The sequence below is a fragment of the Antennarius striatus genome, chromosome 21, assembly GCF_040054535.1.
Source record: "Antennarius striatus isolate MH-2024 chromosome 21, ASM4005453v1, whole genome shotgun sequence".
Lineage (NCBI taxonomy): Eukaryota > Metazoa > Chordata > Actinopteri > Lophiiformes > Antennariidae > Antennarius > Antennarius striatus.
The window spans coordinates 4118882-4137113 of NC_090796.1; the positions used below are offsets into that span (position 1 = coordinate 4118882).

Below are 18232 nucleotides of genomic sequence, written 5' to 3' on the forward strand. Positions count from 1 at the left end.
GGCTGGCCCTGTTGTTAGATTGTGATCCCTGTCATTCACTCACATGAATATATTTCAGTGAGGTCCAGAGACCCCAGGGGCCTTTCTATAAGGGTTATAGGAGTTCTATTCCATGACTCTTTTTGTTTCAAATCCATATATCCAGGACAACAGAATGTATGATTATTTTAGTCATAAATATTCTATAACTAAACATGCAAAGCTAACTTCAGATCAGATGTTGGACATGTAAACATAATCATATTAAATGGGGACCCTCGATCCGTTTGTACAGGGGGTCGACCCCACCACGCGCTGCGAGGCCTGAGCACTACGTTATGATGGAGCCCTGCCATGCTCTCCAAGTGCTTATCCAGCAGCTCTCATCCCATTTTCTTCTTCTGCAGTAAATGTACAAGGACATTCATTCATTTTCCAACCCGCTTAATCCGCTAACGCAGGTCGCGGGGTAGCCAGTGCCTATCCTGGCAGTCTCAGGGCGTGAGGCGGGGGACACTCCGGGCACGACGCCAGTGTACCGCGGAGCCACATACAAACAAACATACATTCACACACACACACACACTCACTCCTATGGTCAATTTGGGACCGGCCAATTAACCTGAAGCGCATGCTTTTGGAGGTGGGAGGAAGCCGGAGAACCCGGAGAGAACCCACGCAGAGAGCGGGACTCGAACCCGGGTCCGCCGTGTTGTGAGGCAGCAGCGCTAACCACTGCGCCACCGTGCCGCCCTGTACAAGGACAATCTAGACTAAATAAACAAACTGCACAAATTGTAAAAAAATGATTGTACAGTATTCTTGCTGAAAAAACAGCAAATAAGAAATGCTTCATTAAAGACGTCAACAAAAATGACTATAATAAACCTACTCCAGCAGCAACAGGTGATGAGTAAAATACCTGACATTGACAAGGGGAAAATGTTAAAGAACAGTGGTTTAACCTTCAGTTCTCACAAAACAGCAAGATGGATTATCCCATTATCATGATAAAACTCAAGTGTAATAATTAGCTAATGATCTTGAGCTAAGTGTCTTTAAAAATAATTGTGCCTTTGGGCAATTCTTGGCTTCCATACACTCACATCTTCTTAATATTTACTTCATGATTCATAATTTTGCTGAAGGCATAACTTCAGTCTCACAATGTCTGTCAAAAAATAAGAAGATCCAGATAACTGCTAATTAACTTCATGTGTCATTGATGTATGATTTATCTATAAAACCATAAATAACAGTCTATTAATAGTTTGAGAAAGATCCTTTTAAGATTCTCTAAACCTTTTTTAACAGACTTCATCAGTTTTGAATCCTTATTTCCTGCAATGCCTTTTTTTAAATTCTTCCCTTTAGAATATTAGAATTTGATTGTGAGTGTAAGAAATTTTAAAAGACGTGATAGGACTGTCACGACTTGAACTTGAACATTCAACACAACTCTGTGTTTGAAGGCGTTAACCTAAGGAGTCAGAGGAGACCACAGTTCTTGATTCCTCATGTACAAACCACACTGGACAGTCTGCACTGAGACATACGCAGAACCGCTCCTAGCAACCAGAACTAGTCCAGTACAATGGAGTACTTCTCTGAAGAGGCACCCCCCCCCCGGGGGGGAGGGGGGTGATGTCAGTCCAAACAGTTCTAGAAGGGACTGACCCAACCCAACCTGCTCGCACCATCTCTGTATGAGAGAGCAAAGCGTGCAAGAACTAAATGAACTGTAAAGTAGGTGACAATGGCTTTTTTTTGGGTGCGTTTCTTTTTTGTGTGGCCCTGAGCTGAGGATAAAAAGTTGGAATCAGCTCCACTCCCACAGACAGCTGTCTTCTGTCTGCTCCTAGGACTATAGGTCAAAAAAGAATTGTGACAGGATGTTTGTATTTTTTTTATTTAAAAAATTAAAATAAATAAATAAATAAAATTGGCGAAAGGATCTTTGTATTTTGGTTTGGAAGCCCCCCCGCCCCCATGGCAGTCGAGGCATTGTCATCATATTAACATGTCATGATTTTGTCTGAGCTTCTTCTTATTAGTACTGTTTACTTCTTGTCTTACTTGTTTATTGGTACAAAATTTATAAATGCTTTTATTTTGTTTTTAAATGTGTACTTACCTTTATGAAATAAATGTTTTTTTTAACTTTTGTTGGTGATATATAAACAGTTTTAGCAGCACTGAAAATTAAGTAAATTTATTGTTAGTATAATAATATCTTGTGTATATAATAAACCACAGTGTTTTGCTGTGGTAATTAAAGACATTTTAAGTCATGGATCAGATTTGCGATTTTCCCCAGTGACTCTGGATAGAATCCTCCAAATCTCAGTGGGAGAAAACCCCACAGGAATTCTGATGTTAAAATTTAAATTAAATGTTCTCACCACCTGTATCTATCAGCCCACTGGACCCACAGATTGTGTGTGACCGTCCCTCCTGAGTGGGGTTAGAGCCACAGACGTTACTCACTGTGGACTGTGGAGTTCTCCTCTGATCTGTACTCAACTGAATCCACGGAGTTGCTGTCCTCCCACGCTCTTAAGCCAAACCGAAACAATTAGAAGAAGAAAAAATGAAATGCGTAGGGATTTTTTTTAGAAGTTCACCATCAGCTCATCATTGCTCCACTGAGACCGAGTCCAGTCTGAGATTCGTCCTCACAAATTTACATGACAAAAACTCTTCTGGGCTCAAAGAGTCCATTCAGACACCAGACATCTCGCCCACAGTGATGTGGAAGCAGAGCCCACATAGTAGTGAAAACACGACAGAAACGTGGTTTTAACACAGGCTAACGACTCGCTAAATGTTAATTGGATTTACTGTATATGATAACAAAATATATTAGAAGTACCAAAAAAACATTTTAATACCAACTTATCTATCTTATTATTTATTAATAACTTAGTATTCATAATTCTGTTACTTAAACGGACCAGCGTGGCGGATGGGTCTAATTGAGGTGAAAGCTGTGGCTTGTTCCGTACGCTGAAGAGGCTGTCGCGCGGCCCGAGGGGTGGGCGCGCTCTCACAGGACCTAACACACCTGCAATGACGTCGACTTAAAGTGACCAACTATCACGGGAGCTTTCCTCCACGGACACATGCGAAACTCCTCACACCCTGAATGTGATTTATAATTTTAAAATAAAAAAAAAAAGAAATTTGGAGAACCATCGAGCTAAAATGTATTTTAAAAAATGTGTATTCAAACATTCAGCTGATACAGGTATATGACTGAATAGGCCTGGTATTTTTAATTTAAAGGTGCAGATTTTTCCCTGTTTTAGAATTTTTAATGCAATATTTTTTCATAAAAAGTTGTTATTAAGTTTTGTATAGAATATATAGACCCTGTTTTTATTCACATCATCAAGTCAATTCAACATAACTTAATATCAAAAAGGATTAAGAAATGATCACACACTGGTTTATTATATTGACACAGCTTCAACTACAGTACTGTATACTGGATTGAAGACAAAATGTTTTTGCATAGACCAGTTCTTTAAATGTTATTTATTATATATGAAGAATTTCACATATAATGTTTAAGTACAATCTTTTTATAGGGACCATAAAATTGAGTTGCTGCAGTTGGGAGGGCATTTACTCTGCGGGAAGGAAGCCAAACGTGAATGCCAACTTAACATGTCAGAGAGAGGTCTTGGAATTCTAAAGGAATTCTGGATTCCAGACTCTGCATCAACTTGTCGAGCTACAATAAAAGCACAAAAATATCTTCATCTACTAAACCAAATATCTAACTAAATTTTCTTAGAGATTAAACACTAGTATGATTCACCTGAATGTTATGAAAGATTGGAGGGTAAGACTCAGTCTGTTCCTTTGAGTGATGTGTCACAAACTTTTTCACATCATGGACCCCCTCTAAATCAGTTGTCGTCAAGGGGTCCTCCATCATTACAAAACGTGCTTTTAAATTATTTATCACAGAAAGTGCATGATCCTTATGACCACACAGAAACTGGTTCTGTAGTTTTTTCTATAATTAGTAAAAGTTGACTGATCTTGCTCTCAAGGTTAGATACAAATCCCTTGCTCTTCAGTCCATAACTGCATCAAAATTTAACGTACTTGCCTCATCACTGCACAACGTTTTGTGTAAATCATCAGTTATTGTGTAATAAATAGCTCTGCAACAATGATGCTATCATTTGTAGCACTAACAGCTGAAAACAACTAGACTTGTGTTGGACATTTTCAAAGTCAAAGTCAGCTTGATTGTCAAACGTACCATATATGCACGACAAACAGCACAGATGAAATTGCAGTCCTCTCAGACCCACGGTAAGCAGGCAGTACAACAGGCAGTACAACACAGGCAGTACAACACTGGCAGTACAACACAGGCATCACAACAGACAGAACAGCACAAAGTATGAAACAAAACACAAAGGGATGGTAAACATCTCTATACACTCTCTAATCCCGTAGGGGAAGTGCACAGTTCCTGAGCTGACGGGGGGGGGGGGGGGGGGGGGTAGTCAGGTGCTGAGGGGGGTGAGCCTCCAGACTGCCTGGTGAAATAAACTGTCTTTGAGCCTGCTGGTTCTGGGAGTGGACTCTTCTGTGCCAGGATGCTGTTGTCTGCCTCATAGCACGCAAAGAAGCCATTTAGCTGATTCAGCAGAGTGGTGGAGCTGCAGCAGGACTGCGGAAGGGGCTTGTAGTCCGTAATGGACTGAAACCCCCGCCACAAGTTCCTGGTGTCTCTGCTATCGCTGAAGTGGGTGGTCGTCCTCCTGGAGTACTGTCTCTTGGCCACTCTGATGACTCGTGACAGGTTGGTCCTAGCTGTCCTTAGTAGGCCCACCTCGTTCCCCGCTCTGAAGGCCGCGTTACGTGCCCTCAGGAGCCTGTGAACTTCCCCTGTCAGCCATGGCTTCTGGTTGGCTTGAATGGAGATGGTTCTGGTGACTGTGACATCATCCATGCATTTCCTCTTGTATGCAGTGTCTCTGTGTACTCCTGGAGGTCTGTGGTGTTGTTGTGGGTGGCTGCATTTTGATGAGTTGTGTACTTTCATTATCTCCAATGATCTAACAATGATAAAACACTAAAATGCTTGTTGTTAATTCATGATGTTTTATTTGAACGCCTAACTTTTTAGAGTTAGACTATGAAATAGTAAGTCCATAAATACGATTCAACATAGCATTAAACATAATATTGTGTCTAGACATGTCAGATACATTTTATTAAGCAATGGTTGTTTCAAAAGCCTGTTATCCCACTATCTGTATCTTTGTTTATGTTAAGAGATCTCGAGAGGAATGAAGTACAGTTTCTGTGGATATGCCAAATCAATACAGTAGATCTCTGTATTGCATACAATCATAGAACAATCCCACAAGTCTTGTTGACTTCATTCAACACAGAGATCAGCAACATAAAGACAAAAATGGTTTCCTGTATCTGACCCTTTATCTTGATCTACAACAAAATTTGAAGTTTTCCTTTCCTGACCGATGACCAGTCTGATGCATTTCCTGGAAATTGGTACAATGTACTTTGAATAATCCAGCCAAATAATCCAGCCAACAAACACTTAACATGGGTGACAACATAACCTCTTTTGCTGAAATAGTAAGTAGAAAAAGTAGAAAAAAGAATACTCTCTGGTCATTTCTTCCCTCAATGGATGTTTTTCAGGAAACGACTGAAAAGATGTCGATCAGTTTACTCATTTTGAGAAACTGACTGGTTGTTTACTTTGACAGGTCTTGCTTAATAAGGGTGTTTCAACAAAACCCTTGACTCCAGGCCGGTGTGCTTCCAGTAACCTGAGAAGATGTTCTTTTTTTTTAAGCGGACCTTTGCAGTTTCTTGCGCATCAGGCACAAGAAACTCAAGTTTCACAACTCTGATCACTCGGTCATCCCATCGTTACAAGAGAGTAATCTTTGCATATTTTTAATGTTTAGTTAAAAGCACACCCTTGAAATGTTATGGCCAAGATCAGCAGCTTGAACAGTCAACAAATAGTAGGGGCTCGGCTTCAAACTGTTCACAGGTCAGTTGGCCGACTCACACTTCTCTTTAACCGAGTGGAGCTTCAGAAGATGAGGTGAGGAAAAGTATGTGTGAGATCTACACCTGGAGCACACATGTATGTCATGAGAAGCCAGTGTGTGTGTGTGTGTGTGTGTGTGTGTGTCTGTGTCTGTGTGTCTGTGTGTGTGTATGTGTGCTCTGAAAGAAAATAAATTCTTTAGCCTGGACTGAATCCACTTCTTGCCAGTCATTATGCAGGAGTGTTGTTTGATTCAGATGTATAGATTGAGATTAGCTGGTTTGTTATAACAGTGGAACCACAGACTTTATCCACAAATAACCTCAGCAGTGAACAGGGTGCCCACCTGGTTTGGATTTCATGCACAGGTTTGACTGTCAGTATGACATGACCTCAGAATGGTGGTTTGTAGACATGGAAAAAAACAGTCAATCAATCTGAAAAGGCAACATCTGTTCATTTATTCAAGACTAATTCATTTACTCAATACTGATTACTTTATTCACAACATGTTTTGTCTCTCTGCTCACTGCTTTCCCTTCTTTGATATTGTTCCTACTGCAGAGATGACGGTGGTCTTGGTGCCGCTGGCGGTTGTTGTTACGGAGACAACAGCAGGCAGGGTAGCAGTAGTGGTAATGATGGTGGGCTGGGCCAGAGTCACAGGGATTGCAGAGTCCCATTTGCTTTTCCTCTTCTGGGCATCTGCTGAGGGAAACAAAGAAGAGAGGAGTGAATGATGTATGTAGAGACGCTAAGGCCATTTTCATAATTACCGCAGAAGTACAATAGTGATTTAAGGATGCATACGAGGATCATTTGTGACATTACAAATAGTTAGGAAGTTAATCTTGGTCCAATATCCACAACATGAATGCTGCTTATTTTGTAATCTCAGCAGCATCCTGGTGGATGTTCAGGATTTAAAATGATCTTGTATCTTTGATCTCAGAGAAGCCGTGGTTGACTTTACCTGTGGCAGTGGTAGTGGTGCTGCTGCTGCTGGTGGAGGCTGCTGTGTTGGTGGGGTTGGTGCCCTTCTTAGTCCCTGTGACAAACTCGATCTGTGAAGCAAAGTTGATCAAATCACTGATTTTAATTGTGACATGTCTCTACAGCTAAAACCTGTCTACTCTCCTCAAGGCCACATTGAAAGTATCTATAGAGTGAAGAATAAAAAGGATTCATTTCCCGTTTCTTTCTCACATCAGATTCTTTTTCCTCTGGCATTAACATTGCTGGAACTTGCGTACCAGCAATTGCTTTTTAAAGTGGACAGGAACACATCAGCTCCTTTAGTGTGCATGTTCATTCGAGTCCAGTTCTTAACTCAGCTGAGTTGTTTTCCAACCACAAGGGCTGGTTTTGTGTACAATGTCATCACCGTTAAGTCCCAGCACTGAAAGGCTGGTTGACGGTTTCTAAATAAATGAATAAATTAATAACAGTCAAAATTAAACATATAAGTACATAAGATGAAAAAAAACAACAAAATGTTTCAGCTAAGCTGATCAGCAGCCCTGGGCTTGGCCTGAGCTGCCGTTACGAGAACTAAGCTTGGATGATGGGTGGAAAGTAGAAATGAAGTCCAGCTGGTGAAGAATTGATCCTGATACATAGATGAAGAGTCTCTGTTTTTAAGACTCACCTTTGTCCGCTCCTTCTTGGCTTTCTCCAGTTTGTCCATCTCCACCTTCTGGGCTTTCGCTGCAAGGACGACACACATACATGAGCTTCAATCACACAGAGCTGTTGTGAAGAAATACCGCTGCTCACCTAGAGCCTCGTAGTATGAGTCTTCTGACCAGCCATGAGGATCAAACATTTCTTTTGGGTAGTTTGTTCCAAGCTGATCGATGCCACAGAACTGTATGAGCTTCTCATAAATACTGAAAGAAAAACACAACAGTTATTTTCTCCTCTGACAGGCAGTTAGTTTCGTTTGGTTTCTTCTTGGGCTGAGCAGCATACCTAGGGTTTCGAAACTCTTTCTTCTTCTGGATGTGGCTGTTAATGTTAAAATCCCCGTGGAGCTTCCTCTCATACAGCTTCTGGATCTTGTCCTATTATAAAAAAAACAGATCAGTCAGGGCCATTAGGTCGTCTTTCATCAGAAAAATACGAGTGTCTGAGCTCAGACTCAGCTTCTTCCATATTGCATCTGGCAGGATCCACCATCAATGTTGTCAAATAAACAAAACCATAATAACATCGCCTCTGCTCAAGCCCGGGTCAGGGTGAATGGAGCTATTGTCCATGAAGCCTCTAATGCCCTCAGGAAAAATCTGACAACGAGGTTAAACCGAGCCACAAGGAGCTGGCAGCTGCAGCCAAGGCATCTGGAGTAATAAATGAAGCCTAAGGAAGACGGGAATGCTGGGAAAAGAAATGCTGTTTTTAACTTTGTGCTTCCAAGTTACCTCCTAGCAGTGTTTTCCTGCCTGACACACTGATGGCTGGGGGGTGGTTAGTGTTAGCTCCAACACAGGATTGAACACGATCGATACGAGTACATTCTGAACTCATGGTCCCACTGAGTTTGTTTAATTTAGACACAAAAACTGCTCCATGATGAAGTCACGTTCAAACTGTCTTCAGTTTCTAAAACTTTTTGACTACTTGGACTTAAAAGGTAATGTATAGAATTCATTTCATATTGGTTTCACTTAAAGTGTTTCAGGAAGACCAGTAGAATTAGAGCAGAAATTTAGTCTGGAGTCTTGTGTTCGTGAAATCCAACTGAACTTCAACATGGTGTAAACACAATCTGAGCTTACATGTGTGTGTGTGTGTTGCCTCGTGACTTGAGCAGTCCTGCTGCTATCTTAATATCAGGGGAGATTGTATGAGTTTATTTCCACCACAGATGAGAGTAAAGAAAAAGTGAGATCTTGGTTTGGAGCAAAGGTTAAGCTACTCGATTAAGCTCTCACCAATAGTCACAACCCCAGATAGGCCACCCAGAAGCCATTTGCAGTCAGACTGATGTGGTTAAATGAAGCTGTACAGGGAGAGGTGACTACCTGTAGTTGGCTGGAGCAGCGTCCTGGAGGGTCAGGGGGGATCCTGATCTCATCAGGTGACATGTTCCTCACTTTCTCTGTAAACAGAGCTGTGACAAAGACAGAAACACATGAGTTCTTCTGCTTGAACTTTCCCTCTCTGCCTGTCTTGCAGGTCTTCACATGTCATATGAGAACCAGCTTAAGGGATTGTTGTTACACAAACAGAGTGACGAATCGACGCTGTTGTTGTTTGAACAAATGCATATCACTGGGATATGAATATGACCTGGAGAACAGCTTCGGCTAACAAAACAAAGGTTCACTGTGCGATAAATGACATAGCTACTGAATTCCTGAGCATCCCTCCTACGTGTGTGCCGGTAGTTTTAGGAGGCAGTGTGATATGAGGAGCACACATCCCAGGCGGGGTGTGGCTGTTGTCATCGCTTGTGAGGAAAAGGGAGGCTCCCCTCCTCTACCTCCTTCTCTCCCCGCGGACCCATCCCTTGTTTTGCTCTCCCTGTTCCACTCGTCTGTCTCTCTGCTTTCTCTGACTGCAGGCCAGGCATTCCTTTATGTCACCCTTACCCTATTCAGACAGTCAATCAGCACCATCAATCACGCTGTGAGTTAATGCTGATCCAGCCTGTGCTGTGTGAGTATGTGCACACCAGTGCAAACGCAGGGAGCGTGTCTCTTCCTTCCAATGTTCTGCACAGAATGTGGACAAGTAAAAACTTGAATGGATGTGTAAAGATGTTTTCCTCATGTGCCGTCTTTCAGCCTTGCCTTTCTGTACACAAAAGAGCATCAACTCTCAAACATAGCTGCAGTATCAGCCATTTGCAGTCACCACCTTAGCTGATTTTCACGGTGTGTGTGTATCCGGTGGAACCACAGATCCACACTGGCTTGCCACCCTGAGCTCCGTTGGCACAGCACCATCTCCCTCCTATTGTGGAGGAGGGAGATGGTGAATCACAGCTATATCACTGGTATAGCTGTGATTCACTCACCACCCCCCACAGAAGGGAAGGAGGGGCTGCTAACATTAAGCATATAGTGAACGTTTTGCTCGAAGCAGCCAAAACAAAGGATGTATGCAGTTACGGGAAGACAAATGGTTCCATGTATGTAATGACTTGTGAGCCTCATATTAATACGTAGGAAAATGTTGTGGCCTCCAACAAAGAAAAACCTGATGAGGCAAGTCAGATGACTCACAGGGTTTACATGGTAGCCTGGAATTACTTTTAACTCTCTCCCATGACAATTATTCATTGTAGCTACAACAGGGTTTATCATTTGTGGAAGTTTGTTAATCCAGCCCAGACAACAGGAGATTTAGGTGACACTTTTCTAACCTTGTTGGATAAACTCTATTTAAGCACCATGACAGAGACTGAAGCCTAATGTAGCCGCAAGAGGGCACAAGCCAGTGTCTTATTGTGCCGGTCACAAGCACGGATAAATACAGAGTGTTGTGTCAGGAAGGGCATCAGACGTAAAACTTCTGCCAAATCAAATATGCGAATCAAACCTATTACTTCCATACCGGATCGGTCAACAACGACCGCCATCAGTGCTGTTGACCTAGAGGGTGCCGGTGGAAATTGGACTACTGTGAGTAAAATAAGGAGAGGAGGAGAAGAGGATGCAGAAGACAGGGTTAGATGGAGGCAATTGATTCGCTGTGGCGACCCCTGAAGGGAAAAGCCGAAAGGAAAAGAAGAAGATAGAGACAAGCCTCCACAGTAACACAGGAAGTGTGAATAAATCACTGCCTGTGTAATAAATATCCCTGTTTATAATTTGGCTAATTGTGATAGGAACATTCTCATATAACGGTAGCACTGTCAGAAAAGGCTTGGAGATGCAGCATATAACAGTGCGAGGATTCTATTCTGCAGCTTTATTCCATCTCTCCTCCAGACTCACACAGAAAGTCACAATCTGGGCCCCTGACGGTCTTTTTGCGGGCAGACAATGTCTGTCCCTTCAGTGCGTGAACAAAGAGCCATTTTCAGGCTGCTGATGGAGGCCTTTGGCAAGATGCACTTTGACATTTCCTGATAGAAGCGCCGAGCTCCACTGTAGTTCTGTAAAGACTCAGGGCTCAAGCTATGACTCACACCAACAGCTTTAACTACCAGAAGCAGCGTCCCTAACTCTGGCTGCAGGCTCCGAGGAAACCATCAGCGTCAAAAGTGACGAGTTCACCAGACTAATGCGAGAAATGCCACACCCCATAACTCACATCCTGTTGATCTGATGTTCAGTTACACACCTGGGCAGGTCAGTCACCACTCACTAACCACAGCCATCTCCCACAAGCCATCTGTCAATCAGCAGACTAACGCAAATGCTCAGTGATTCACTGCAGCAACACCCCGTTGACACAGCTAAAAGTAAGCTGTAAGATACTTTCACTGTGTCTCATTGTGAATTAGGTCCATATACATGTCTTCACTCATCTGCAGACGAGGACAAGGAAAATCAGTCAAAGTCCAAATTCTAAACCAGTGAGGTAATGGTGGACGACGTTGGAATGAACTGTAAATTCTAATTCCTTTAATGTGTTTGCATGCTTGGCCAGTAAAATCCATCCCGTTGGACAATGAAGAAGCTGCAAGTCTCCTTCATTATCTAATGAATCATAAAAGGATTCATTATGAAAGAATGAGAACTGGGTGAATGAGCTGCTTGCACTAACCAAAAGTATTGAATGTACTTGGGTTTTTGCTGTAATTAAACGCTGCCTGTCTGAAGACTGATCTTCTTGACGGACATGGAAAACAGTACTGACAGGATTCTCTGTAGATTTGAAAGTGATGATGCAACCTCGGTCAAAAAGACTCAACTTCATTTAATGTATGTTAAAGAACAAGTTTCATACGAGTCAAGAGCATACATAGCAAAAAATTACAAAACATTGATTTTCATGTCAGTGGATGTGTACTCACCAACAAGTTCGTGGGGGTCCTTTCTTTCTGCTTCTGAGATCTGCACAAAAACAAGAGGGAAGAAAAAGGGAGAGGACATAGAGGGATAAATGGGACATTTAGATCTCCTTTAAATGGGAAAATTCAATCATTAATGTTAGTAGGACCTGAGGTGGATATTAATTAACCATGTTTCCAAACAGGTAATTATGGGCTGGCGAGTTGACCTTGCAGCTCTCAGGAAAGACATGAAGCTGGATAACAAAGAGCACATTCCATTTGTGCCATAAAACTACAATTCAAGCTCTGCACAGAATAAAGGCTGACAGGGGAACTGCTTCCAAGAAGGAGTAGAAACCAGAAAAGTATATCTGTTTAATTTCCAAAGAATGCCTGGAGTCAGCAGGAGGACCTCGTCTCATGCAGCCTCTCATCTATGCTGCACATTGTGCCAGCACTGTGGCTGCAACACAGGTTCAGCACAAAGGAACAGTGATGCTATCCACAAGCATCACATCATCAACCAGAAACCACACAGTCACCTCAAAGGATTTGTCCTGAAGCTGGACGAAGCACAGGAAGGAGAAGGCGGAAGAGGAGGAGGAGAGGGACAGAAAGATGGGGCACAGCAGAGAATGCAGGCAGAAATCCCAACTAGACAAGTAAATGATTAAATGAACATTGCCTGCTGTTTGAGAACCGATTAAAAATCACTTCACAGACCTGCTTCCAATTTACTTCACAGGAAGGTCAGGGGTCACATTGGTATAATTCCAAAGAGTTTATTAAGGAAGAATTTAGTTCAAGTTTACTTTGTGTTAAACACATCAAGTCAGGTGCTAAACATTCACTCTAGCTTCCTAAATGTGTTGGAGATGAATTTGCATAGGTGAAAGAAAAATTAACTTTCTCTTCATACTGTATATCACGCTTTTCATACACAGACAGACAATAATAATTTTCTCTTTTTTGGTTGCTTTAAAAGTCCTTTTCTGACAAAACAAACCCCGGCTCATTCTCAGTTAGTGAAAACATATGTTTGACATCTTCTTGGCTCTGGAGTGAGACGTCTTCAGGTTTATCTGGGTTTAGATTCCAATTTGACAATTTGAAGGTGAATACTGCAAATGCCCCCCCCTCCAGTTGTCAAACATGAAGCATTATTCAAGGTATGACTGGACAAATGGTATGGCTTTTTGCTTTTGCTTTCTCTTCAAAAGCTCATTTTGGAAGAGAAGAACATTGCAAATGATCATCTGGTCTTGTGTGACGCCACTCAGCGAACTACATGTCTAGTCCTGCACGATATTCCAACATCAACTCGGTTGTCAGTTTGGAAAAGAACGGTATTAAAAAAGACATAATTCACTACAAGTCTGGCCATGTTAAAAGTTGCAGCTAAGTGGAAGGAGTGTTAGTCAGATATGAGCTTAAGTTGAGCTGAAGTGGAATTCAGAGAATGGAAGTCAAACAATGACTTGTCTCTAACCATTAATCTCTAAAAACACTATTTTGTGAAATAAAGTGTTGTGTCAATCGACTGAAATGAATTACAGTCACAAATGACTGCTTTACAGTTACGATTTAGAACAATCCAAGCTTTAACTGGTTTGTCCTCTGTGATGAGTCGACACACTGAGCCATGAGAATTGACAATGGACTTCATGCATTCTTATGACGTTTACGTAACAGCATCTTGGGCTATTGCTAGTGTCATCTTAAAGGCTTAATGTGAACATTCTTAATATTTTATTCAGCCTCACAGTTTAGCCTGTTAGCATACTGACCATTACAATGAATCATGCACTGAAGCTCATGCCAGTTCAAGATAAAAAAAAATAGCTGCTGCCCTATTTTCCTAAACAAAAACTTTTTTTTGGAGTAGAAACCAAAACTACAAACTTCCAGTTCCACATAAACAATATGTCAGTTCAATGCTTAATTCAAATATAACCTTGTGAATGGGAAATGTTTTTTCCTTAGCATTCAGTCACTCCTCTAAATCAGTACTGTGTGGTGACCCTCTTCCATCATTAGCCAAAAATGTATCAAAGCACCATCAGCTTCTGTTCTACTCACAGACAACAGCTAACAGGTTCCCGTACATTCAGTCACTTGTAACAGTGCATATACTAGCTGTTTTAATGCTAATTTTATCCAACAAGAGAAGGACAAAGCCAACAATCAGTTAACAAGAGGAAAACAGTCCTTCTACTGACAATCCCATTCGCCCTGCAGATAAACACACAGAGATGACGTGTGTTTTGAGAGTTTATAAAGCATCGTATCGCCTAACAAAGTACTGTAATCAGGGGGCATTAAAAATAAAACCCTCAAGGTTTAAAATCTGATCTGTCACAAAACTCCCAAGGGCTGCATAAAAACCTAGTTAAGATAAGAATTGTTGAATTTAAACTTACAAATTAAATGATGCAGTTTCCATGACTTTGCAGGAAAGTTTTGTCTGCCGCAATTACACACATGCATTATACCTTACCAATAAAGCAATAAAGCCTTTTAAAGCTAATGCTGTACTCTGTGCATCATGACTTATCCATACTTGCACAACAAAATCTCAAATGCACTATTTTATCAGGTTATGATCAATCACAAACAAACTGAAAAACAAAGTCTAAACAGAGCAGGCACCCTATAATTGTAATGTTTCTGCATGTTTGGTTTGTGACTCATTCTCTCTTAACTGACCTATACCAAGCAGTGCAGCAGCAAGCTCCCATAGCTTTCAGACACAAACACACAGGGTGGGGTTAGTGCAGTGTGTGTGTAGGTCCAAGCAGTGTGCTCTAAAATGGCACACTGTTGGCTGAGCTCTTCACTTGTAATGATTCACACCAAGATGCTTCATTCAAGCAGCCTGAAGCATACTTCAAACACAAACCACTGAACTGGTCAGCCTCATTTGTTATTCGAGCGTTAATATGACACACACACACACACACACACACACACACACACACACACACACACACACACACACACACACACACACACACACACACACACACACACACACACACACACACACACAAAAACAAGCCCACAGCACCATCTAGTGAAGAAGCTCCTCAATAGCATGTGGCAGCAGCTTCAAAACAGCCATCGCTTTCGGTTAGTCACAAAACAAATAAAGTAAAGCTTGATCCTCCTCAATATCACAGCCATCCCACACCAGGTGGGGGTTCAAATACCTCAACATCATCTGCGTCTCTCCCCTCTTCAGACTCGTCCATTTCCTACAAAAACAAGAACGCAGAAAGTTAACAACCTAAGGATCAGAATAGACTACGCAGAGATGCAGAGCAGACGAAAACCAGCATCGAGTGACGACCAGCAGAACCGTTCAATAACACAAGTCCGAGTCTGACACAGTAGTCTATTCAACAATGATAGTAAATGTCAAGACTGGCACAAGTTGACAAACGGCACAAATGTCTTTATAGATATCGGGGACACTCAATCAGTTCTACCCCCAAAGGTGGGGGTACAAAAGTCTGAAAAAAATTATCATAATCAGTGGATATGCTGGTACATTAAAATTATTTTTGTTTCATGCACTTTGAGAGAAGAAAGCAGCAGACAGGAACAGATCACAGGCAGGAAGCAAACTGTCAACATAACAGCCATGCAATGTGAGATGCAACTCCTCATCCATCAAGTTGCTTGAAGCTAGAAATCTCAATTCTGATATCATTTGTTTCCTCAAGGTTAAAGCTGACAGTCACTGTAATGTAAATCAATAAAACAGCACTGTAGACATTCTTCATTTATGTGACATTTATAAGTATCATATGTATTGTATATTGTTGACACGCTGTCCGCAATGATTGATGTAATAGTTTGTACATGCACTTTGTATTGGATTTCATATCTTGTGGGATGTGTCTGATGTACTTGCTTTATATTCTTAAATTTATAGCTATAAAAAAAGTAAAAACAAATAGTAAACTAAAAATGTTCTGAATTTTGTAGGGGACAGTCAAAGGCAGCTGCTAAAACACTATTTTCAATAAACTGTTGAGATGTATAAAAAAAGATGACATACTTAAATGTGAAAGGCAATCTGCAAATACAACTGTTTTGTATGGAATCACACAATCTACAAATTATTAATATTAAGGGTTCAATAAAGTTGTTGTCTGCGAATTTAGCATTGTGTAGTTGTCCTTTTTCTACAGTAGGTGTTTAATTTAACTAAGTAATAGAAATTAGATAATAATATATTCTAATTGGATGAATGAATGTATACTGGATTGCTTTAACTGATATTGTGACAAATCAACAGCTCATTGTTGAAAAAAAGAATTTAATACAGAACAGGACAGTCCTGGTGACACGTAACAGGAGATCAGCTATCAACAATGTCAAAACAAACTGACTTACAAATTTACAGCTAAAGTTCAGTGAAGAGGATCAGGTCCAGTCAGCAAAACATTTCCAACACTTAATAAGTGTTTCAAAGGTACGAAAGTGTGTGAAAACCAACTGAGAAGTCAGTAGAGATGAAACCTAGAGGACATCCTGTTCCTCACGAAAGAAAAACGTGCTTTCAACCCTATATGCAGATACTAACCGAGTTGCTCTCTCTGCTGTCTTCATCTTCTGACACCTTGTCATTTGGACCTTCAGTTCGGTTCAGGTCATCGTCTCCATAACTGTACACCAGACCTCCATGGTCCCCTAGTGACAGACAGGGAGAGACAGGGACACAGAAAACACCACACGGATGTCAAATAACTACACGATGACAAACAACATGATCAGCAAACACAAACATCAGCAGCAAAGCTTCACGGTTACGAGAACACTAACACACATTCAACTGAAACAAAACAACACATACGCTTTTAGCCTAGACACTGTTTGATATTTAGAAGTACTGAAACCAGAAGATTTCCGTGTTTCACCGTATTAATAAGGTGAAAATGGTGAAAAACCGTTGATCTGAAATAACTAAATGTCTTCATGTGTTAGCTAGCTTTAGCTTACAGCCCGCCTAGTAAGTCCGCGGTATACGTCCAGGATAATTCAGTCTTCTTTGTGTTACCTGTCTCGTCTATGTCGGGCTCAGAGTCAGGCTCTGAATCGTCTCCATAGTCAGCCAAAGACGAGAGAAGAACACTCTTTTTAGCGCCAGACATTGTCCGGTACGTCGCATAAACGAAAGGCGTCGCAGATTAATAACGTCACCGAAATCGTAGCCGCTCCCAGCTTTGGGAGATGTAGTCCTCTTGTTACTTTAACTAAGTCCTGCTGGAAGTTTGTTTTTTTGCGTATTGGTTTGTTTGTTTTATTTCACACTGAGTCATAGTAATTATTTATAATTATTGATAAAACACACACACCCACACACACACACATATACTGTGTGTGTGTGTGTGTGTGTGTGTGTGTGTGCGTGCGTGTGTGTGTGTGTGTGTGTGTGTGTGTGTGTGTGTGTGTGTGTGTGTGTGTGTGTGTGTGTGTGTGTGTGTGTGTGTGTGTGTGTGTGTGTGTGTGTGTGTGTGTAAACAAACAAACCTACCTCAGAAAGAAACAAGAGGACTACATCTTATGTTTGGACTTTGACAACCTTCATACCAACACAAATAATGCTGCCACAATATGAAGGGTCTTGATATCTTTATTTATTTCACCATTCCACATACCTTTTTATATTGTACATATCTGTTTATTTTGTTTTTTAGTGTTATGTTGGCTTTCTGTGTAGTAAAAGTCTGGTTTTTGGTCTTTGCACTCTTTATTATTTTTTTGTACACCAAACTTGCTTTATGTGTATTCAATTGCCTCTTGGGAACGAATTAAGTTTTTTTAATTGAATTGAATTGAATTGGTGGCGGCACGGTGGTAGCACTGTCGCCGCACAACACGGCGGGTTCGGGTTCGAGTCCCGCTCTGTTCAGAATTTGCATGTTCTCCCCGTGTATGCGTGGGTGCTCCCCGGGTTCCCCGGTTTCCTCCCACCTCCAAAAACATGCGCTACAGGTTGATTGGCCAGTCCCAAATTGCCCGTAGGAGTAAGTGTGTGGGTGTGTGGTTGTCTGTCTTTGTGTGTGGCTCCGCGGCGCACTGGCGTCGTGCCCAGAGTGTCCCCCGCCTCAAGCCCTATGCCAGCTGGGATAGGCTCCAGCTACCCGTGACCCACTGTGGCGGATTAAGCGGAAGAAAATGGATGAGTGGATGGATGGATTGATGAATTGAATTGAATGCAGGGAGGTGCTACGATTTCAGTG

The 18232-nt window shown here is 41.6% G+C and overlaps 1 protein-coding gene across 2 annotated transcripts; it reads right to left on the reverse strand.

The window, feature by feature from the left end:
• Positions 1–5073: 5073 nt before the first annotated feature.
• On the reverse strand, positions 5074–17174 carry sap30bp (SAP30 binding protein). 2 transcript variants are annotated; one of them, XM_068305377.1, is made up of 10 exons: positions 17047–17174; positions 16573–16679; positions 15191–15235; positions 12003–12042; positions 9058–9146; positions 8006–8097; positions 7811–7923; positions 7683–7741; positions 7008–7098; positions 5074–6739 (listed from the first exon to the last, which is right to left on the reverse strand). In XM_068305377.1, exons 1-10 carry the CDS (start codon positions 17138–17140, stop codon positions 6561–6563), a joined length of 909 nt encoding a protein of 302 aa, XP_068161478.1. In that variant the 5' UTR covers positions 17141–17174; the 3' UTR covers positions 5074–6560. The 2 variants fall into 2 exon arrangements, with proteins under 2 accessions (XP_068161478.1, XP_068161477.1); XM_068305376.1 differs by having other exon boundaries at positions 5089–6742.
• Between the last annotated feature and the right edge of the window lie 1058 nt (positions 17175–18232).

Excerpts from the sequence above, each read along its gene's own strand:
- sap30bp (XM_068305376.1), bottom strand. The coding sequence starts at position 17,140 with ATGTCTGGCGCTAAAAAGAGTGTTCTTCTCTCGTCTTTGGCTGACTAT. Across the intron at positions 16,680-17,046 it reads GCCCGACATAGACGAGACAG|GGGACCATGGAGGTCTGGTG; the intron begins GTAACACAAAGA and ends GTCTGTCACTAG. Across the intron at positions 9,147-12,002 it reads GGACCCCCACGAACTTGTTG|CTCTGTTTACAGAGAAAGTG; the intron begins GTGAGTACACAT and ends TCTTTGTCACAG.